The sequence below is a fragment of the Oncorhynchus tshawytscha genome, linkage group LG13, assembly GCF_018296145.1.
Source record: "Oncorhynchus tshawytscha isolate Ot180627B linkage group LG13, Otsh_v2.0, whole genome shotgun sequence".
NCBI classification, from domain to species: domain Eukaryota; kingdom Metazoa; phylum Chordata; class Actinopteri; order Salmoniformes; family Salmonidae; genus Oncorhynchus; species Oncorhynchus tshawytscha.
In genome coordinates, this window is record NC_056441.1 from 46,478,239 (window position 1) to 46,501,652 (window position 23,414).

A 23,414-nucleotide genomic window follows, 5' to 3' on the forward strand; every position below is an offset into this window, starting at 1 on the left:
TGGCTTCGGGACAAGTCTCTGAATGTCCTTGAGTGGCCCACCTAGAGCCCAGACTTGAACCCGGTCGAACATCTCCAGAGATACCTGGAAATAGCTGTGCAGCGACGTTCCCTATCCAAGCTGACCGAGCTTGAGAGGATCTGCAGAGAAGAATGGGAGAAACTCCCCAAATACAGGTGTGCCAAGCTTGTATCGTCATACCCAAGAAGACTTTAGGCTGTAATCGCTGCCAAAGCTGCTTCAACAAAGTGCTGAGTAAAGGGTCTGAATACTTATTTAAATGTGATTTCAGATTTTTATACATTTGCAAAAGAAATTGTGCTTTGTCATTATGAGGTATTGTGTGTCGATTGATTAGGGAGAAAAAATGATTTAATACATTTTTGAATAAAACTAAATTAACAAAATGTGGAAAAGGGGTCTGAATACTTTGTGAATGTGGCATATAGTATGCTACAGTAGAAACGACAACACGATATACAGAAAAAAAGGCACTTACTTTGATAGGAATGCACACATGTGCAAAGTTATAATTTGTAAGGAAAACAACAATGAAGGCAATGTAGGCGCTAGCCAGAAAATGTGCCAGGGGGAAAAAGTTTGTGCAAGGCCTGTTCTGACTGGAGATGTGTAATGGTAATGTAGTGGTAGGCTTGATTACCAACAACGACGAGACGGCCTACAGGGAGGAGGTGAGGGCCCTCGGAGTGTGGTGTCAGGAAAATTACCTCACACTCAACGTCAACAAAACTAAGGAGATGATTGTGGACTTCAGGAAACAGCAGAGGGAACACCCCCCTATCCACATCGATGGAACAGTAGTGGAGAGGGTAGCAAGTTTTAAGTTCCTCGGCATACACATCACAGACAAACTGAATTGGTCCACTCACACAGACAGCATCGTGAAGAAGGCGCAGCAGTGCCTCTTCAACCTCAGGAGGCTGAAGAAATTCGGCTTGTCACCAAAAGCACTCACAAACTTCTACAGATGCACAATCGAGAGCATCCTGGCGGGCTGCATCACCGCCTGGTACGGCAACTGCTCCGCCCACAACCGTAAGGATCTCCAGAGGGTAGTGAGGTCTGCACAATGCATCACCGGGGGACACCTACACCACCCGATGCTACAGGAAGGCCATAAAGATCATCAAGGACAACAACCACCCGAGCCACTGCCTGTTCACCCCGCTATCATCCAGAAGGCGAGGTCAGTACAGGTGCATCAAAGCTGGGACCGAGAGACTGAAAAACAGCTTCTATCTCAAGGCCATCGGACAGTTAAACAGCCACCACTAACATTGAGTGGCTGCTGCCAACACACTGACACTGACACTGACTCAACTCCAGCCACTTTAATAATGGGAATTGATGGGAAATGATGTAAAATATATCACTAGCCACTTTAAACAATGCTACCTAATATAATGTTACATACCCTACATTATTCATCTCATATGCATACGTATATACTGTACTCTATATCATCTACTGCATCCTTATGTAATACATGTATCACTAGCCACTTTAACCATGCCACTTTGTTTACATACTCATCTCATATGTATATACTGTACTCGATACCATCTACTGTATCTTGCCTATGCTGCTCTGTACCATCACTCATTCATATATCTTTATGTACATATTCTTTATCCCCTTACACTGTGTATAAGACAGTAGTTTTGGAATTGTTAGTTAGATTACTTGTTGGTTATTACTGCATTGTCGGAACTAGAAGCACAAGCATTTCGCTACACTCGCATTAACATCTGCTAACCATGTGTATGTGACAAATAAAATTTGATTTGATTTGATTTAATGTCTTCATATTTGATCTGGAGAAACAACTGGGGAATTGCTTGGGCTCTCGTGAAACATAAATAGTCCGTAACAGTGAAATGTTCCTGGTTTGAGAGAAGCTTTTCCAGGAGAGAAATCACTTTGTTCAATGAAGCCTGATCACTGTTAGTGCACGTATAGTGATGGGTCAGGTTAGTGTATTAGAAACATTGTCACCTCATGACCTGGATCATCCAGTCTTTCCCTGTCTTTGGAAGCACTCATTGGCAAGGTCAATTCAGTCTAACCCAATAATCCAAGCAGCTCTCTGACTGTCTTGGTAAGGCTTCATAGAAGTATCCTAATGGAATTGTGGATTAGATTGCCTCCAAAGTGCCGCTCGGGATGTTGTATATGGCTTCAGGTTCTCTGTTTATATTAACGGGGGGGTTCCACGGTGCCCAATCCTGACTATGTCTTTAGCCCGCCCCATTAGTCTGTCCTGTATCTCTTGCCTCTGTTCTGATATACTGCATCCCTTCTTTTTCAAGTAAGCTTGCATTATTTCTTGTCATTCAGTCACTGTGCACTGGTCTGTGCAATCACCCCTGAAGTTGTGGTTCTTTGACGTCTGATTTCAGAATTAGGTTGAAATTTGATCATTCAGGTATTTGTGTTACGGGCTGGGGAGGGATTGGAGCGCCCCTGCTAGGTTAGCAGCAACTTGTTTTCTTATTTCACTGCCCAGTTGTTTGTCTAACTCTGCTAGGGATTGCAATTGGGTTTGGTTTTCATTTTCACCCCATATGGGCATCTGATTCAGGAAGTGGGCAGTTCCGTTGTTTTTAGGTATTGTTCAGTGCAATCATAATGAATACAATATTGGTTGAATCAAGTGAGACATTTCAGAAGATTTGATTAGCAAACAGCTAAATAAATTCATACTTACTGCATCTTTAAAAGTGGTCCTTTCTATTGAACCATTTCTAGCTTAATGGGGAATAATCATTGAGACTCACCAGGTTGGCTGTCATAGAGGACTTCATTTGCATCTAGGTTCTGAGGAGAGAAAGAGAGAGATAGGGAAAGACTTATTAAGAGGCCTATTGGCACGGTTGACTTTTCAATTGAATGTAACAAAACAAACCAGCACTCGGCTCAATTAAGACACAGTCAGAGAGCAATTCCTGCACCGTGGCTGTCAACCTGTAGCTACCTGCAACAGACCATGGAAGAATGAGGAAATCAATCACAGCTTTGAAGAGTCTTTTCACCTCCCATCTTTCAGAAGAAGACATGTTTCAGTCTTTGGGGAGGAAGGAAGACTGTATAGCCTACAGTTCTGGTAAGTCTCAGGAATTCTGCAGCAAAAGCAGAGTGGTAACAGATAATGAGGAGAGAGAGTAAGAAATGTTTTGATTTATGACTACCTCTAGACTAACAATTACTCCCCTCCTGGGCTCGGCAGGTCCCTTTGGAGAGGAGCACAATTTAAACAAGTCATAAATTCAAAGTGAGGCGGGTGTGGCACCTCGTTTTGGCATCACCGGGGCAACCAGGGAAGGGGTGACGACAGTCAACGGAGCCATCAGAGGAAAGCCATCTATTACCCTCTCTCGGGAGATGACCACTAAGAACTATTAGAACAACACCGACCAGAGATGTTCATTTAGCTCATAGAGAGAGATGTCCTAACCCTGGCTGAGCTGCTGCCTGACCCCTGTCACAACAGAACCTCCCTTTGACTCACCTGTCACTTGCTTCTCCCTATTCCCTTCATTCCCTATAATATTCATCAAACCTTAATATGAGTCTAACAAGTACTGTATATAGCAGAGGCATTTGAATAATAGGATGCTAAGATTGAAGACAAGCGGCAGGCAGCAAAAGAATGATACATCTTCCATGATGCTTGTTCACTTGCATGTACTTTGTGTTGTCAGATTTGGGTGTGATCAGAGTGAGACACAGATTTATGCATCGGAAGACAAGATACATCCAGAGCTGATTTAATTCAGTGCCATTGGTGGATAAAAAGACATTGGCTTTAATTGGGCTCAGTAGCTTAAGTCTGTCAGGCCCATGGGTTTCTCAATCTTCATACTGCTTTCCTCTGAAGCTCGTTTCTAAGGAGAGACCCTAACATCCTCAGACTGCCTTATATGAGATGAATAGCCTATATATTACTTATATATTATATCATCCCATCCCCTGATTCTTAGAATATTTTCAACACAATGTTTCTAATAAAAAGTGATGCAGTAGGTCTCTCCTCAACTCTTAGCCAAGAGAGACTGGCATGCGTAACCTTTAAAATCAGCCCTCTGATTACAATGCAAGAGGTGCCGCCCTGTTCTGGGCCAGCTGTCGCTTAACTAGGTCTTTCCTTGCAGCACTTGACCACACACTAATTTATTATTATTTATTCATTATTTTACCTTTATTAAACTAGGCAAGTCAGTTAAGAACAAATTCTTATTTTCAATGATGGTCTAGGAACAGTGGGTGAACTGCCTTGTTCAGAAGCAGAACGACAGATTTTTACCTTGTCAGTTCGGGGATTCGATCTTCGATCTTTTGGTTACAAGTCCAACGCTCTAACCACTATGCTACCTGCCGCCCACTAATCAAGGTAAGACAAAATTAGAGCCTGCAGGACTTGATTTTTGGCGTGTGGTGAGCATCTCTTTATTATGGACAGACTCTTTACAACTATTGATTCTATACGTTTTGACCATGACAGTTTAAAAGCTAAGGTAACGCCAAGCAATTTAGTCTCCTCAACAAGTTCAACAGCCACACCATTCATTACCAGATTCAGCTTAGGTCTAGAACTTAGGGAATGATTTGTACCAAATACAATGCTCTTAGTTTTAAAGATGTTCAGGACCAGTTTATTACTGGCCATCCATTCCAAAACAGACTGCAACACTTTGTTAAGGGTTTCAGTGACTTCATTAGCTGTGGTTAATGATGCTTATATGGTTGAATCATCAGCATACTCACATGCTTTGTTTAATGCCAGTGGCAAAAATAGAAAATAGAGGGCCTAGAGAGCTGCCCTGTGGTACAACCCACTTGACATGTTTGACATTAAAGAAGCTTCCATTAAAGAAAACCCTAACCTTGCGTAATACCCTAGATGCAGACGCACCCCCAAAAACAATAAAACATTTGTCATAAGAAGCTAGCTCCCTGGTATACAGAAAATACCCGAGCTCTGAAGAAAGCTCCCAGATAATTGGAACGGAAATGGCGCTACACCAAACAGGACGTCTTCTGATTCGCTTGGAAAGACAGTACCGTGCAGTATCGAAGAGCTCTCACTGCTGCTCGATCATCCTATTTTTCCAACTTAATTGAGGAGAATAAGAACAATCCTAAATTTATTTTTGTTACTGTCACAAAGCTAACTAAAAACCAGCATTGCCCAAGAGAGGATGGCTTTCACTTCAGCAGTGATAAATTCATGAACTTCTTTAAGGAAAAGATCATGATCATTAGAAAACAAATTACGGACGTCTCTTTAAATCTGCATATTTCTCTAAAGCTCAGTTGTCCTGAGTCTGCACAACACTGCCAGGACCTAGGATCAAGGGAGAGACTCAAGTTTTCTAATACTATATCTCTTGAAACATTGATGAAATCAGTCATGGCCTCGAAACTGTCAAGCTGCATACTGGACCCTATTCCAAATAAACTACTGAAAAATAGCTTTTTCCTGTGCTTGGCCCTCCTATGTTGAACATAATAAACAGCTCCCTATCCACCGGATGTGTACCAAACTCACTAAGTGGCAGTATAAAGCCTCTCTTGAAAAAGTCAAACCTTGACCCGGAAAATATTTTAAAAACTATAGGCCTATATCAAATCTCGCATTCCTCTCAAAAATCTTAGACAAAGCTGTTGCGAAACAACTCACTGCATTCCTGAAGACTAACAATGTATACGAAATGCTTCATCGTAGCACTGAGACTGCACCCGTGAAGGTGGTAAATTACCTTTTAATGGCGTCAGACCAAGGCTCTGCATCTGTCCTCGTGCTCCTAGACCTTAGTGCGGCTTTTGATACCATCGATGACCACATTCTTTTGGAGAGATTGGAAACCCAAATTGGTCTACACGGACAAGTTCTGGCCTGGTTTAGATCTTATCTGTCGGAAAGATATCAGTTTGTCTCTGTGGATGGTTAGTCCTCTGACAAATCAACTGTACATTTCGGTGTTCCTCAAGGTTCCGTTTTAGGACCTCTACTGTTTTCAATATATATTTGACCTCTTGGTGATGTCATCCGGGAAAATAATGTTAGCTTTACTGCTATATGGACGATACACAGCTGTACATTTCGATGAAACATGGTGAAGCCCCAAAATTCTCTTCCCTGGAAGCCTGTGTTTCAGACATTCAGGCAATTTTTTTACTTTTAAACTTGGACAAAACAGAGATGCTAGGTCGAGGTCCCAAGAAACAAAAGAGATCTTCTGTTGGACCTGAAAATTAATCTTGATGGTTGTACGTCTCAAATAAAACTGTAAAGGACCTCCGCGTTTCTCTGGACCCTGATCTCTCTTTTGACTAACATACAGACTGTTTGAAGGACAGCTTTTTTTCCATCTACGTAACATTTCAAAAATCAGAAACTTTGTCCAAAAATGATGTCACTTCTAGATTAGACTACTGCAATGCTCTACTTTCCGGGTACCCAGATAAAGCACTAAATAAACTTCAGTTAGTGCTAAACACAGCTGCTATAATCTTGACAAGAACCCCAAAAGTTGATCATATTACTCCAGTGCTAGCCTCTCTACACTGGCTTCCTGTTAAGGAGGGCTGATTTCAAGGTTTTACTGATAACCTACAAAGGATTACATGGGCTTGCTCCTACCCATCTTTCCGATTTGGTCCTGCCGTACATACCTACACGTACGCTACGGGCACAAGACGTAGGCCTCCATAGTCCCTAGAATTTCTAAGCAAACAGCTGGAGGCAGGGCTTTCTCCGTTAGAGCTCCATTTTTATGGAATGGTCTGCCTATCTAACCCTATTACAGGGGCTGAGTCACTGGCTTACTGGTGCCCTAAGAGGGTTGAGTCTCTGACGTGATCTTCCTATCCGGGTTGGCGCCCCCCTTGAGTTCGTGCCGTGGAGGAGATCTTCATGGGCTATACTCGGCCATGTCTCAGGGTAGTTGAAGATATCCCTCTAGTGGTGTGGGGGTGGTGTGGGGGCTGTGCTTTGGCAAAGTGGGTGGGGTTATATCCTGTCTGGTTGGCCTTGTCCGGGGGTATAGTCGGACGGGGCCACAGTGTCTCCCGACCCCTCCTATCTCAGCCTCCATTAATTATGCTGCAAAAGTTTGTGTCGGCGGGTTGGGGTCAGTCTGTTATATCTGGAGTATCTCTCCTGTCTCATCTGGTGTCCTGTGTGAATTTAACTATGCTCCCTCTAATTCTCTCTCTGGCCTGATGACTCCTTGCTGTCCCCAGTCCACCTGGACATGCTGCTGCTCCAGTTTCAACTGTTCTGTCTGTGGCTATGGAACCCTACCCTATTCACCGGACATGCTACCTTGTCCCAGACCTGCTGTTTTCGACTCTCTTTCTCTACCGCACCTGCTGTCTCTAACTCTGAATAATCAACTATCAAAAGCCAACTGACATTTACTCCTGAGGTGCTGACCTGTTGCACCCTCTACAACCACTGTGATTATTATTATTTGACCCTGCTGGTCATCTATGAACATCTTGGCCATGTACTGTTATAATCTCCACCCGGCATGGCCAGAAGAAGACTGGCCACCCCTCAGAGCCTGGGTTCTCTCTAGGTTTCTTCCTAGGTTCCTGCCTTTCTAGAGAGTTTTTCCCTGCCATCGTGCTTCAACATCTGCATTGCTTGCTGTTTGGGGTTTTAGGATGGGTTTCTGTATTGCACTTTGTGACATCATCTGATGTAAAAAGGGCTTTCTAAAAAATGTTGATTGATTGATTTGATTTATGGTAAATCCCTGAGCGGGTTCCTTCCTCTTCGGCAACCAAGTTAAGGACACCTGTATCTTTGTAGTGACTGAGTGTATTGATACAACATCAAAAGTGTAATTAATTACTTCACCATGCTCAAAGTGATATTCAATGTTATTTTTTTCCCCACCAATAGGTGCCCTTTGCGAAGCATTGGACAACATCCCTGGTCTTTGTGGTTGAATTTGTGTTTTGAAATGCACTGCTAGACTGAAGGACCGTGGCGTAGAGAAATGAGGAAGTAGAATAGTGGTTAGAGCATTGGGCCAGTAAAAAAGGTCGCTGGTTCGAATCCCCGAGCTGAGAAGGTTACAAATCTGTCGATGTGCCTTTGAGCAAGGTACAGTGCCTTGCGAAAGTATTCGGCCCCCTTGAACTTTGCAACCTTTTGCCACATTTCAGGCTTCAAACATAAAGATATAAAACTGTATTTTTTTGTGAAGAATCAACAACAAGTGGGACACAATCATGAAGTGGAACGACATTTATTGGATATTTCAAACTTTTTTAACAAATCAAAAACTGAAAAATTGGGCGTGCAAAATTATTCAGCCCCTTTACTTTCAGTGCAGCAAACTCTCTCCAGAAGTTCAGTGAGGATCTCTGAATGATCCAATGTTGACCTAAATGACTAATGATGATAAATACAATCCACCTGTGTGTAATCAAGTCTCCGTATAAATGCACCTGCACTGTGATAGTCTCAGAGGTCCGTTAAAAGCGCAGAGAGCATCATGAAGAACAAGGAACACACCAGGCAGGTCCGAGATACTGCTGTGAAGAAGTTTAAAGCTGGATTTGGATACAAAAAGATTTCCCAAGCTTTAAACATCCCAAGGAGCACTGTGCAAGCGATAATATTGAAATGGAAGGAGTATCAGACCACTGCAAATCTACCAAGACCTGGCCGTCCCTCTAAACTTTCAGCTCATACAAGGAGAAGACTGATCAGAGATGCAGCCAAGAGGCCCATGATCACTCTGGATGAACTGCAGAGATCTACAGCTGAGGTGGGAGACTCTGTCCATAGGACAAAAATCAGTCGTATATTGCACAAATCTGGCCTTTATGGAAGAGAGGCAAGAAGAAAGCCATTTCTTAAAGATATCCATAAAAAGTGTCATTTAAAGTTTGCCACAAGCCACCTGGGAGACACACCAAACATGTGGAAGAAGGTGCTCTGGTCAGATGAAACCAAAATGTAACTTTTTGGCAACAATGCAAAACGTTATGTTTGGCGTAAAAGCAACACAGCTCAACACCATCCCCACTGTCAAACATGGTGGTGGCAGCATCATGGTTTGGGCCTGCTTTTCTTCAGCAGGGACAGGGAAGATGGTTAAAAATGATGGGAAGATGGATGGAGCCAAATACAGGACCATTCTGGAAGAAAACCTGATGGAGTCTGCAAAAGACCTGAGACTGGGACGGAGATTTGTCTTCCAACAAGACAATGATCCAAAACATAAAGCAACATCTACAATGGAATGGTTCAAAAATAAACATATCCAGGTGTTAGAATGGCCAAGTCAAAGTCCAGACCTGAATCCAATCGAGAATCTGTGGAAAGAACTGAAAACTGCTGTTCACAAATGCTCTCCATCCAACCTCACTGAGCTCGAGCTGTTTTGCAAGGAGGAATGGGAAAAAATGTCAGTCTCTCAATGTGCAAAACTGATAGAGACATACCCCAAGCGACTTACAGCTGTAATCGCAGCAAAAGGTGGCGCTACAAAGTATTAACTTAAGGGGGCTGAATAATTTTGCACGCCCAATTTTTCAGTTTTTGATTTGTTAAAAAAGTTTGAAATATCCAATAAATGTCGTTCCACTTCATGATTGTGTCCCACTTGTTGTTGATTCTTCACAAAAAAATACAGTTTTATATCTTTATGTTTGAAGCCTGAAATGTGGCAAAAGGTCACAAAGTTCAAGGGGGCCGAATACTTTCGCAAGGCACTGTATATGAGAGCCTTCAGACAGGTTAAGCGATTTTCCACACGGAAGAAATACGAGAGCATTCACGAGTGCATGGAGCCACCAACGCACAAGCGTTGTCCCCCAGCCAGTTGCGTGCAAAAGAGTCGCCGACAAAGGAGTTTGCTTCTGCTGCAGCCTTCCAGGTAAAATATAACATGTTGCAGCAGTGCTTCGACAGACAGTGGTGAAACACCATAAAGCCAGTAATGAGTTCAAAACGTCCCGGAATACCAATGAGGTGAAAGGGCCATTGTCCTTCACTGTGTCCCCAGATGGAGTTCACAGTTGTCACAGATGAGCCCGAGCAGAGCAGGAGCCATAATCCCATCTGTGCCAGAGTCCCAGTCTCGCATGCAAGCACCGATCCCCCCTCCCCCCCCCCCACACACTATCATAAACCCCCCCACACACACACAAGCTGACAGTGGTCTCTCTCTCAGTCTCCCTTAGCAGCAGCACAGCCTCGAAAGCAGAAGAGAGATGGCAGATTATTGCTCTGCCACAGAGTGAATCAAAGTGAGGACGATGATACATTGACTGGTTAGACAGGTGCTGCCACTAAATGGACAGAGTGTGAGTGTGGCCTCTCGTTTCTGTTGTTCGCCCCAAGACCCAATCCTGTGAGACTGCAGTGAGAGAAAAAATAGGACAGGTGGGTAATACAGATAAGGTTTTTGGTATTTTATCAGGATCCCCATTAGCTGCTGCAAAAGCAGCAGCTACTCTTCCTGGGGTCCACACAAAACATGACATAATACAGAACATTAATAGACAAGAACAGCTCAAGGACAGAACTAAAAAGGCACACACAGCCTCCATATCAATACATACACACAAACTATCTAGGTCAAACAGGGGAGAGGCGTTGTGCCGTGAGGTGTTGCTTTATCTGTTTGTTTTTTTAAACCAGGTTTGCTGTTTATTTGAGCAATATGATATGGAACGGAGTTCTGTGCAATAATGGCTTTATGTAATACTGTACGCTTTCTTGAATTTGGAGACTGTGAAAAGACCCCTGGGGGCATGGTGGGGTAAGTGTGTGTCAAAGCTGTGTGTACGTTGACTATGCAAACAATTTGGGATTTTCAACACATTGATGTTTCTTATAAAAAAGAAGAAGTGATGCAGTCAGTCTCTCCTCAACTCTTAACAAAGAGAGACTGGCAAGCATAGTATTTATATCAGCCCTCTGACTACAATGAAGAGCAAGACGTGCTGCTCTGTTCTGGGCCAGCTGCAGCTTAACTAGGTCTTTCCTTGCCGCACTGGACCACACGACTGGACAAGAATCAAGATTAGACAAAACTAGAGCCTGCAGAACTTGCTTTTTGGAGTGTGGTGTCAAAAAAGCAGCTTATCTCTATTACGGACAGACCTCTCCCCATCTTTACAACCCTTGAATCTATATGTTTGACCATGACAGTTTACAATCTAAGGTAACACCAAGTAATTTAGTTTCCTCAACATGTTTAACAGCCACACCATTCAATACCAGATTCAGCTGAGGTCTAGAACTTAGGGAATGATTTGAACCAAATACAATGCTCTTAGTTTTAGAGATGTTCAGGTATTAAACCCCCTAGAGTCACACGGAGACATCATTTAGAATATTGAATAGCTCCCTGTGTTGATGCTACAAACTTACCTTTTCGTGTAGTGGCTGCAGCTCAATCCCCTATTTCCGCCGATAAAGTTAGCGGCATAAATATATGGCAAATAGAAATCCAATATGGATGGTGTTAAGAGATAGATGGGAGGGGTTGAAGTACCATATCGAAACTGGAGACTCTCACGAACACAAAGGTGTCAGTTGTTCTGCTCTGCGACGCACACAAGCTTCAGGGAAGTCGTCTGAAGGTAACTCAAGGGTGGGACTAATAACAACAAGATAACACATGTAAAATATACCATGTACGTAAAATGTAAATCGGTTCAGAACTTTGGTGAAATAGCACAGTAAAAAATATTTGTCAAATAGAAATCAAACTGAATGGAGAGATGGAGGCACTAAAAACAAACAAAATATAACTATTGTAAAATAGATTGTGTCTGTGAAATGTATATAGTATGTTTAAGCTGGAAGTAGAAGCCTAAGTGTTGTTATTTATTAGTTTACTCCAATTAGGCGGGAGTGGAAGGGTTTGTGTGTGTGTATATTTCTACGTATGTAGGTATGTGTATGTATGTACACTACCGTTCAAAAGTTTGAGGTCACTAAGAAATGTCTTTGTTTTTTGTCCATTAGAATAACATCAAATTAATCAGAAATACAGTGTAGACATTGTTAATGTTGTAAATGACTATTGTAGCTGGAAACGGCTGATTTTTAATGGAATATCTACATAGGCATACAGAGGTCCATTATCAGCAACCATCACTCCTGTGTTCCAACGGCACGTTGTGTTAGCTAATCCAAGTTTATCATTTTAAAAGGCTAATTGTTCATTAGAAAACCCCTTTGCAATTTTGTTAGCACAGCTGAAAACTGTTGAAACTGTCTGTAAATACTCAAAACTTGTGAGCTACAAACTCATAAGTCACCACCATTGAAAGATGACTTTCACTAAGACTACAGGGTCAGTTGTTTTGCTTTACAATATCCACAAGCTTTACGGCATTCGTCTGAACTCTGTCGCAGATTTCCTCATTTTGAAGAGGTATTCTCACAAAACCAACTGTCCAGACTGAACCGTTGGCGCTACAAACTAATATGTTACCATATCGAAACTGGAGACTCTCACGAACACAAAGGTGTCAGTTGTTCTGCTCTGCGACGCACACAAGCTTCAGGGAAGTCGTCTGAAGGTAACTCAGTACTGGGCTGAAAAAAATTGCAACCAGGGCGACGCACAATTGGCCCAGTGTCGTCCTGGTCTGGGTTTGGACGGTGTAGGCTGTCATTGTAAATAAGAATTTGTTCTTACCTAACTTGCCTAGTTAAATAAAGGTTTAAAAATAACAATGTGTGATCTAAGGGCTTAGTTAACAGACAACCTTTGACCCATCACTCTGAGAATACTCTCCAGTCACTTGGAGAACTGAATAGTTATACTAATCTGTTATTGCAGGAAAGCAATTAAGCAATCTGAATATTCCTCTGCTTGGCTTCAGTAAAAGTCTGGGGTGGTAATTTCACCCCCCTGCAGGCGTTTAGCACAAAGTCGGCAGACAGAGTATTGCTGATTGTAAGGCGATGTACAGTTGCTATCTGTATGGTATTGTTAAAGCAAAGAAACGCCGGTCCATTCAGAGCCCATTCCAGGAGTGCATAACACTGGTGTGCAAATCTCCCTCACAGTAAATGATTTGATGGACAGTGGCAGAGAGCGCTGAGGTCAAATCCAGCAGCATTTTCACCATTATCCCAGAGATGGATTATTCTCGGCTCAGAGCTGTAGTCGATCGGCTCCTTTTGCTTTTTTTCTCAGCGTCTGGAGCCCGTGTCTGCTGCCAGCCAGGGCTGGAGCATAGATAGCACTCCGTCTGTCTCTCTATCTGACAGGAGGTTGTCAGCCATTTTGCAGGAACCTGTGGTGTTAGAAACACATTACACTGAGTCCACAACACTCAACCCATCTCGTAGGCTTAGATACATCTCTCAGTAAAACATTTCTTCCTTGACCGTCTCTCTCTCCCGCCTGGAGTGGTTATCCATCGAGCAGGGGAGTAGTGAGAGTGTCGGCCACTGCAGTGAAGATACAGAGATAAAGAGAAACAGAGAGAGACTGAGATGGAGGCTGACTAACTCTGACACCCATCGAATGTTAGCCTCAAAACATGGCTAGTAGCAAAATGGAGGACTGATTGACTGTAATCTGTTAATCTGCAGTGTCTGTCGACATGGGAAGATGTATCTGTATAGCCCTCAACCATGGCACAGACAGGGCTGGAGAGAGTGGTACTCTATTTCCTACTCTGGGCCCATAGGGCTCTGGTCCAAAGTAGTGCACTATAGGAATAGGGTGCCATTCTGGGATGCAGCCTATACATCGCATACATACTACACATCTATAATACATCTATTGCAAGTGATGAAATAAATAAAAGCTGAAATAAATCACTCTACTATTATTCTGACATTTCACATTCTTAAAATAAAGCGGTGATGCTAACTGACCTAAAACAAGGAATTTTTTACTGGGATTAAATGTCAGAAATGGTGAAAAACTGAGTTTAAATGTATTTGGCTAAGGTGTATGTAAACATCCGACTTCAACTGTGTGTGTAAAACAGCCGAGGTGATAGAGCAACGAACCTGGAATAAAAAAACGAAATGTGTATGGGTGGAGAGAGGATTGTCAGTACTGCATGTATTCTTTGCTATCGTGCCATGGCTGTGTCAGGGTCGATTGTGAGTTCAAATTATTTTCCCTTTATGGGTAGTGTGATGACGAAGACTTATTTTTACTTGCAGTCATTAGCGGCTGTTAGAATGCATGTTCCTTATTCCTTCTTGTTGGACTATAACAGGATATAAGAAGGACGACATGAAATATGTCTCTCTGCCGATAGGCAGCGTGCATGGAAATGGACAAAAGAAAAGGTCTTGCAATGTTTTCAAACAGTTGGATCCAATGAACTGACAAGACTGGGCTGACATGCTCATAGCCTTTGCTAGGACTTTCTTAATATAAGCATGAAACTATAATATTGTGCTCTTATTAATTAGAATAATATTATTTATTATTATTTTATTTTAGTGACTATTCTCCATGCTATTTGGTTAGTTCTCTTAGGTCTTAGTGACAACAGACCTAGATATGGGGGAGGTTTTAGTGGGTGGAATATTAAAGACAATTCGAGGTTTACACAGTTCCAGATACAGTATGCTTAACAGGGCAAATATTATAGTACACCTATATGGACACTTAATCATCATGTCGCATTTTACAAATATAGATGAGGTTGGGTGGGAAAAGGACTGGGAGGGAGAAATTATTTTGTCATGGGCAAAGAAACTCAAAAGGAGTGATTATATTAATTAACAACAATTTTGATCTAATTGTGCAAACTGAAAACAGATCCTCAAGGAAGAAGGATCCTTTGAAATATGCTATTGGCCCAGAAAAGGATCTGGCTAATTAATCTATATGGGCCAAATAATGATGATCCACACTTCTAAAATATATATAATAATCTATTGAGCTCACAAGCAACGCATGAATCTATTATTATGGTGGGAGATGATAATGCGGTTTTAAGTACCTCAATAGATCGTAAAGGAAATCACTCTACACACTATCACCCTCAAGCACTGAAGGGGATCACAAAGATCATTGATACATTAGAACTAGTGGATATATTTAGGTTGAAAAACCCTGCCCTAGTGAGATATACAGTGGGGCAAAAAAGTATTTAGTCAGCCACCAATTGTGCAAGTTATCCCACTTAAAGATGAGAGAGGCCTGTAATTTTTATCATAGGTACACTTCAACTATGACAGACAAAATGAGGAAAAAAATCCAGAAAATCACATTGTCGGATTTTTTATGAATTTATTTGCAAATTATGGTGGAAAATAAGTATTTTACAATAGTAAAATAATAATTAAGTAAATAAGTACGATAGCACGTAGTGCACATAAAATAAGATGTTCATATGTTTCAAATAAAGATCTAAAGTTTAATGTGTTTCCATCACATTTTCAATTATACCGATAGTTTTGTCACAAAACTGTGCCTACTCTGGTCTTGGGAACATGCGCTCTAGCCAACAACTCGCAGATACAGTGCAGGTAAACTAGTCTAGTTACATGATGAGATTATTATAGATAAGAGAGGATATTTTTATTTGTCAAATGGCAGTCCAACATCAATCATCATGTCACCAGAATAAGACCCTTGATATTTTTTTGGAAAGCAGCATCAAGCTCATCACCCTGTGAAGATCCTCATAACTTATTTTCCTTATAGCCTAATAAACTGCACGCTTTCCAAGTCATAGCGGGAGGACCACACACCACATCAGCGCGCAACTTCAAGTTTATTTGATATAATGATTATTATGCTGAACAAAAATGAACCCATGTTTCATGACTTTAAATAAAAGATCCCAGAAATGTTGCATACGCACAAAAAGCTTATTTCTCTCAAATGTTGTGCACAAATTTGTTTACATTCCTGTTAGTGAGCATTGAACATGAACTCAGAGTGAGCATGAACTCAGATAGAGTTCAGTGTGTCAAATCGGAGGGCCTATTCTCCGGACCTCTGGCAGTCTCTATGGGGGGGTATCACAGGGTTAAATTATCGGGCCGACTCTTTTCTCTGTATATATCAACGATGTCGCTCTTGCTGCGGGTGATTCCCTGATCCACCTCTACGCAGACGACACCATTCTGTATACATCTGGCCCTTCTTTGGACACCTTGTTAACAAACCTCCAAACGAGCTTCAATGCCATATAACTCTCATTCCGTGGCCTCCAACTGCTCTTAAAAGCTAATAAAACTGAATGGATGCTTTTCAACCGATCGCTGCCTGCACCCGCCCGCCTGACTAGCATCAGTACTCTGGACGGTTCTGACTTAGAATATGTGGACAACTATAAATACCCAGGTGTCTGGATAGACTGTAAACTCTCCTTACAGACTCATATTAAACATCTCCAACCCAAAATTAAAATTAATTTAGTAAAAAAAGCCTCCTTCACTCATGCTGCCAAACTTACTCTCGTAAAACTGACTATCCTACCGATCCTCGACTTCGGCGATGTCATTTACAAATTAGCCTCCAACACACTACTCAGCAAGCTGGATGCAGTCTATCACAGTGCCATCCGTTTTGTCACCAAAGCCCCATATACCACCCACCACTGCGACCTGTATGCTCTCGTCGGCTGGCCCTCGCTACATATTCATCGCCAGACCCACCGGCTCCAGGTCATCTATAAGTCTTTGCTAGCTAAAGCTCCGCCTTATCTCAGCTCACTGGTCACCTTAACAACACCCACCCATAGCACACGCTCCAGCAGGTATATTTCACTGGTCATCTCCAAAGCAAACACCTCCTTTGATGCCTTTCTTTCCGGTTCTCTGCTGCCATTGACTAGAACAAATTGCAAAAATCGGTGAAGTTGGAGACATATCTCCCTCACTAACTTTAAGCATCAGCTGTCAGAGCAGCTGTACAGTACACAGCCCATCTGTAAATAGCCCATCCAATCAACCTACCTCATCCCCATATTGTTTTTATTTACTTTTCTTCTCTTTTGCAAACCAATATTTCTACTTGCACATCATCATCTGCACATCTATCAGTCCAGTGTTAATTTGCTCAATTTTAATTACTTTGCTACTATAGCCAATTTATTGCCTTACCTCCTTACGTCATTTGTACACACTGTATAGACTGTTTCTATTGTGTTATTGACTGTACGTTTGTTTATTTCATGTGTAACTCTCTGTTGTTGTTTGTGTCGCACTGCTTTACTTTATCTTGGTCAGGTCGCAGTTGTAAATGAGAACTTGTTCTCAACTGGCCTACCTGGTTAAATAAAGGTGAAATATATATTTTTTAAATCTCCTATGCCAAGATAATCAATCCACCTGACAGCATGTGTCATATCAAGAAGCTGATTAAACAGCATGATCATTACACAGGTGCACCTTGTGCAGGGGACAATAAAAGACCACTTTTGTCACACAACACAATGCCACAGATGTCTAATGTTTTGAGGGAGTGTGCAACCGGCATGCTGACTGCAGGAATGTCCACCAGAGATGGTGGCAGAGAATTGAATGTTAATTTCTCCACCATAAGCTGCCTCCAACGTCATTTTTGATTATTTTGCAGTACGTCCAACCAGCCTCACAACCTCAAACCAAATGTATGGGATGTTTACTGATGTCAACACTGTGAACAGAGTGCCCCATGGTGGCGATGGGGTTATGGTATGGGCAGGCAAAAGCTACGGACAACGAACACAATTGCCTTTTTTTATGGCAATTTGAATGCACAGAGATACGTGACGAGATCCTGAGGCCCATTGTCGTGCCATTCATCCGCCGCTATATACCTCATGTTTCAGCATGATAATGCACGGTCCCATGTCACAAGGATCTGTAATTCCTGGAATTGTTGCATGTAGCACTTATATTATTTGTTCAGTATATACATTTTTGCGCATAAAGGTGTTTCCACCTTCATTTCTCCCATAATTAACTTTACAGACATAAAACGATCCCACCATGTCGAACAAACAAATTATCTGTTGGCATTTTCAAATTGTCCCGAAACTTCCTGTTTCCATCCCAGCTGTCGTGATTGTGTTTAATAAGGTAGGACTTTACTCACATAAAAATCATTTTTGTGGTTAGTGAAATGGATTCTCAAAGCAAACAAAGTTTGGAGTCAAATAAAGATCCTTTGAAGCTTAAACCAGTGGTGAAAGTCTGCTGGCTGTGACTGCAGCTCGAGCGCATTGACAAATGCAAACAAGAGACAACCCTCCACTCTAGTTTTTTACACATTGTGATTTTTTTCCTCTGCCTGGCACCGTTTTAAACTGATAAAAGTCAAATAAAAAATATTATATAAAACTGTGAACGTAGATGGGGGAGGACAAAATGGGGAGGCGGAGAACGGGGGAGGCAGAAACTGCTGACAAAGGTAAACAAAGAGAATTTTGGGTGAGACAGTGTGAAGCTAAGCAGCTCAGCCACAAGCGCTTCTGTCAGAGTTCCCCTCACACTGATAACAATTATAGTGACTGAACACCCTCATTATTTATTGAGAGGCGAGTACACAGGACTGATTGAAAACAAAAAAAGGAAAAGAACAGCAAGAGCAACAGTAAAGGATCCACTATTTGAGGACGAGAAAAATAAGAGATAAAAAGGGTATGGATTTGTAGTGATAGCGGTGATTTGACCAGGAGGCCATTGATCAAGCGGTTGATAGAGAAGAGAACATCTTTGGGTTTGATTGAGGTTGCTTAAGAAATCAAAACCTTTAATAGGGGTTGATGAGGGAACCGGGTAGAAATATGAGAAGCATACCAATCAGCCCAAATTAGTAACAGGCACCCAAATTAAATCTGAGTGAAATTTGCATAATTGTGGCACCATGACGCAATTAACCAAAAAAAGTATCCTTACCTGTCTTGAGCTGCTGGTGGCAATGTTGGCAGGAACTTCAAAGAATGAGGGAGAAAAAGGGAGAAAAAGAAATGATCAATCAAAATGAGACACTGAAATCACTGAAAGACTGACAATGAATTGTTTATTTATTTTATTTAACCTTTAACTAGGCAAGTCAAACCATTTAGACTGGTTGACAGTAATGTGCACCAAAGATATATATTGTCCCGAGGGGTTTATAGTCACGACTCTAATCAGTATAGAGGAACCTGCCTAATGAAACATCATTGGGGCCCATCATAGCAGAAAGGTTTAGTTACCAGGAGATTTAACAGACCCTCAGGGAGGAAGCTCTTTCCCGTGTGTGTCTGTTTCTGATTGTACTCAGTCTGTGTGCACCACCATTCATCTATGAAAGTTTGCAATTAGACCATGGGAAGCCTATATCCAATTTTAACTCTATCGATTCAAGGCAAAAGGGGCCTTCACATGAGGATTCCAAATCAATACTGAGGATCAAAACAGCAGTTTGGAGAATATATTTCTATACTAGTCAATTCAACATTAGCTGGCTGCGTGTGCGTTGGGGCTTCTAACAGCTTCATATCTACATGCAATTACAAGATAGAGCTGAAGAGTCACATTTCCCATATTGTGTAAAATAGCCTTCCGAGGCTCAAACACACAGAGAGAGAGAGAGATAAAGAGAGAGGTGTTGATTAAGAAGCTGGAGCCCTAATCTGAGGATTAGGCCAGGACACAGAATATAGCCTTATGAATATACTACTGCCTAGCACAGGCCTGGGCAACTCCAGTCCTCAGGGGCCTGATTTGTGTCACACTTTTTCCCCAGTCCCAGTAAACAAACCAAGCTCCAATAATCACCAAATCATGAACTTCAATTACAAATGCAATTAGTTTAAATCAGGTGTGTTTGCTAGGGATGGGGGGAAAGTGTAAGACCAATCAGGCCCCCGAGGACTGGAATTTCACAGGCCTGGCTTATACTTTATATGTACTTAACACCTCTAAACATTTTCCACATCTGTGTTGTAGATTCCATATTATAAACGGTGGTTCAAGCTCGGAATGCTGATTGGCGTTGCGTTGTGCCTAAGAACATCCCTGGCTGCATACCACACCAACGCGTGCGTGCCTTATTGCTTACATTTTTTTGGAATATGTATTTTTAGAGTATGTGCATCTGTGGCAATAGAAAGCAACCTTGGCATTGCTAGTGACATCTTCTTACCAACTGAGCCACACAGGAGATTAATTTCATCAACCAGCCCACACATTATGTACACTGAGAAAGAGTCAATCGTTTCTACCTACAACTACTAAAGATTCATTCCTCAATTGAATAATGAGGAAATTTGCAAATTATGGTGCACCGTGTTATTGTTTCATGTTAAAGACATGGCAGCTAATTGTAATGGAGCGAATGTATTGTAATATGGTGAATTATACGGAATTGTTGAGCCAAGATTCATGAAATATGAATTTATGAGTACAAAACGCTTGTTGAACAATATCATTCTATCCAACCTTGATGGCCTATCAGCAGGACAATATACCCTTACCGAGTTAACCAAATGCATTGTTTTCTAACCACATCTGGATCCATAACGAATTAGGGGAATAAATATCACTGAATGACAGAAATATTGGAATAAAGTAGGCTAATGAAGGCAACAAATAGTTGCTTACTGGAACACCCAAAGTAATCCAATTGTTATAATATGATTTGAAGCAATAGCCTACCCGCGTGTGGTCAACTATTTCAGCACCGTTTCACACTGCTCTGAGACAAGCATGGGGACTGGTCTTGATAAATCAATGAGATTATTATTTTCACTGAATCTCCGGTTGGGCCAGTCACGTTGTACAGCGCCATATTTTCCTAACGGAAATCCTGAGGGTTTTGTTTTTCTTGGAAAAGAAACAATAATAATCAAATGAATTAAGCTAAATTTCTTAAAATCAATCCCATATACTATGTTCTTACAAAAATTCTCCAGTAACTCTCAGATGTTCATTAGGGCATGGAAACTCATGGGAGTGACCACTAGCAACAACAACTAGGACCTAAAAGACACCCACATTGAGGGCCCAAGAGAAGGCAAAATTTGCCCAAGAGAAGGCAAACAAAATTAAAACTCAAACTTAAAAGACAGGAAGCAAACCAAAAAATGTGGAGCAAAATGAAAACAGGGAAGAACCAATAAAGGAGAGCCAACTTAAGGTGTTAATCCTCCACATCACTCAAATCAACTGAAGCACTTGAGCCAGCCAATTTTAAATCTCACCTGTGCCGGCACAAGTGAAACACCTTCTGACATATGAGATGACAAGGCAGCACAGGTGTAACATATACTGACTAACGAGGTGACACCAATCGGTGTGCCCAACTTGCTAACGTCCAACCTCAAAATATAAATAAACATGGTGTCTACTGGCTGTCAACACTTAAATACAAGACAAAACAGACACCTTTTTTATACAGTACCAGTCAAAAATTTGGACACACCTACTCATTCAAGGGTTTTCTTTATGTTTACTATTTTCTACATTGTATAATAATAGTGAAGAAATCAAAACTATGAAATAACACATATGGAAACATGTAGTTAGCAAAAAAGTGTTCAACAACTCAAAATGTATTTTATAATTTAGATTCTTCAAAGTAGCCAACCTTTGCCTTGATGACAGCTTTGCACACTCTTGGCATTCTCTCAACCAGCTTCACCTGGAATGCTTTTCCAACAGTCTTGAATGAGTTCCCACATATGCTGAGCACTTGTTGGCTGCTTTTCCTTCTCTCTGCGGTCCAACTCATCCCAAACCATCTCAATTGGGTTGAGGTCGGGTGATTGTGGAGCCCAGGTCATCTGATGCTGCACTCCATCACTCTCCTTGGTCAAATAGCCCTTACACGACCTGAAGGTGTATTGGGTCATTGTTCTGTTGAAAAACAAATGACAGTCCCACTAAGCGCAAACCCGATGGGATGGCGTATTGCTGCAGAATGCTGTGATAGTCATGCTGTTTAAGTGTGCCTTGAATTTTAAATAAATCACAGTGTCACCAGAAAAGCACCCCGACACCATAACACCTCCTCTGCCATGCTTCCTGGTGGGAACCACCAGGGAACCACACATGTGGAGATCATCCGTTAACCTACTCTGCACCTCAAAAAGACACGGCGGTTGGAACCAAAAATCCCAAATTTGGACTCATCAGACCAAAAGACAGATTTCCACCAGTCTAATGTCCATTGCTTGTGTTTCTTGGTCTCTTCCTCTTATTGGTGTCCTTTAGTACTGGTTTCTTTGCAGCAATTTGACCATGAAGGCTTGATTCATGCAGTCTCCTCTGAGCAGTTGATGTTGAGATATGTCTGTTACTTGAACTCTGTGAAGCATTTATTTGGGCTGCAATCTGCGGTGCAGTTAACTTTAATGAACTTATCCTCTGCAGTAGAGGTAAATCTGGGTCTTCCTTTCCTGTGTCAGTCCTCATGAGAGCCAGCTTCTTCATAGCGCTTGATAGTTTTTGCAACTGCACTTGAAGAAACTTTCAAAGTTCTTGACATTTTTCGAATTGACTGACATTCATGTCTTAAAGTAATGATGGACTGTCGTTTCTCTTTGCTTATTTGAGATGTTCTTGCCATAATATGGACTTTGTCTTTTACCAAATAGGGCTATATTCTGTATACCACCCCTACCTTGTCACAACACAACTGATTAGCTCAAACACATTAAGGAAAGAAATTCCACAATTTAACAAGGCACACCTGTTAATTAAAATGCATTCCACGTGCCTACCTCATGAAGCTGGTTGAGAGAACGCCAAGAGTGTGCAAAGCTGCTCCATTCATCTTTCCCTCAATTCTGACTAGTCTCCCAGTCCCTGCCGATGACAGACATCCCCACAGCATGATGCAGCTACCACCATGCTTGACCGATGGTGCCCCTTGTTTCCTCCAGATGTGACTCTTGGCATTCAGGCAAAAGAGTTCAGTCTTGGTTTCATCAGACCAGACAATCTTGTTTCTCATGGTCTGCGAGTCCTTTAGGTGCCTTTTGGAAAACTCCCAAGTGGTCTTTTACTGAGGATTGGCTTTACGTCTGGCCACTCTACCATAAATGCCTGATTGGTGGAGTGCTGCAGAGATGGTTGTCCTTCTGGAAGTTTCTCCCATCTCCACAGAGGAACTCTGGAGCTCTGTAAGAGTGACCATCAGGTTCTTGTTCACCTCCCTGACCAAGGCCCCCCCCTCCCCTGATTGCTCAGTTTGGCCGGGCGGTCAGCTCTAGGAAGAGTCTTGGTGGTTCCAAACTTCTTACATATAAGAATGATGGAGGCCACTGCAGGCATTTTTTGGTACCCTTCCCCAGATCTGTGCCTCAGATTTTGTGCCTCAGTTTTTTATTTTTAATACATTTTCAACCATTTCAAAAACCTGTTTTCATTATGAGGTATTGAGTGTAGATTGATGAGGGGAAAAAAAATGCAATAATTTAAAATATTTTAGAATAAGGCTGTAACATAA

The 23,414-nt window shown here is 41.8% G+C and overlaps 1 protein-coding gene across 2 annotated transcripts in view; it reads right to left on the bottom strand.

Moving 5' to 3' along the window:
- Positions 1–23,414, bottom strand: part of LOC112265010 (beta-1,3-glucosyltransferase) — a 141,311-nt gene that overhangs the window by 99,069 nt on the left and 18,828 nt on the right. For both annotated transcript variants that reach the window (XM_042295785.1, XM_024441995.2), the window contains exons 2-3: positions 18,875–18,909; positions 2,799–2,838 (exon numbers count right to left, since the gene is read on the bottom strand). In XM_042295785.1, coding sequence (XP_042151719.1) covers positions 2,799–2,838; positions 18,875–18,909 — 75 coding nt within the window. The remainder of the gene's footprint in view (positions 1–2,798; positions 2,839–18,874; positions 18,910–23,414) is intronic.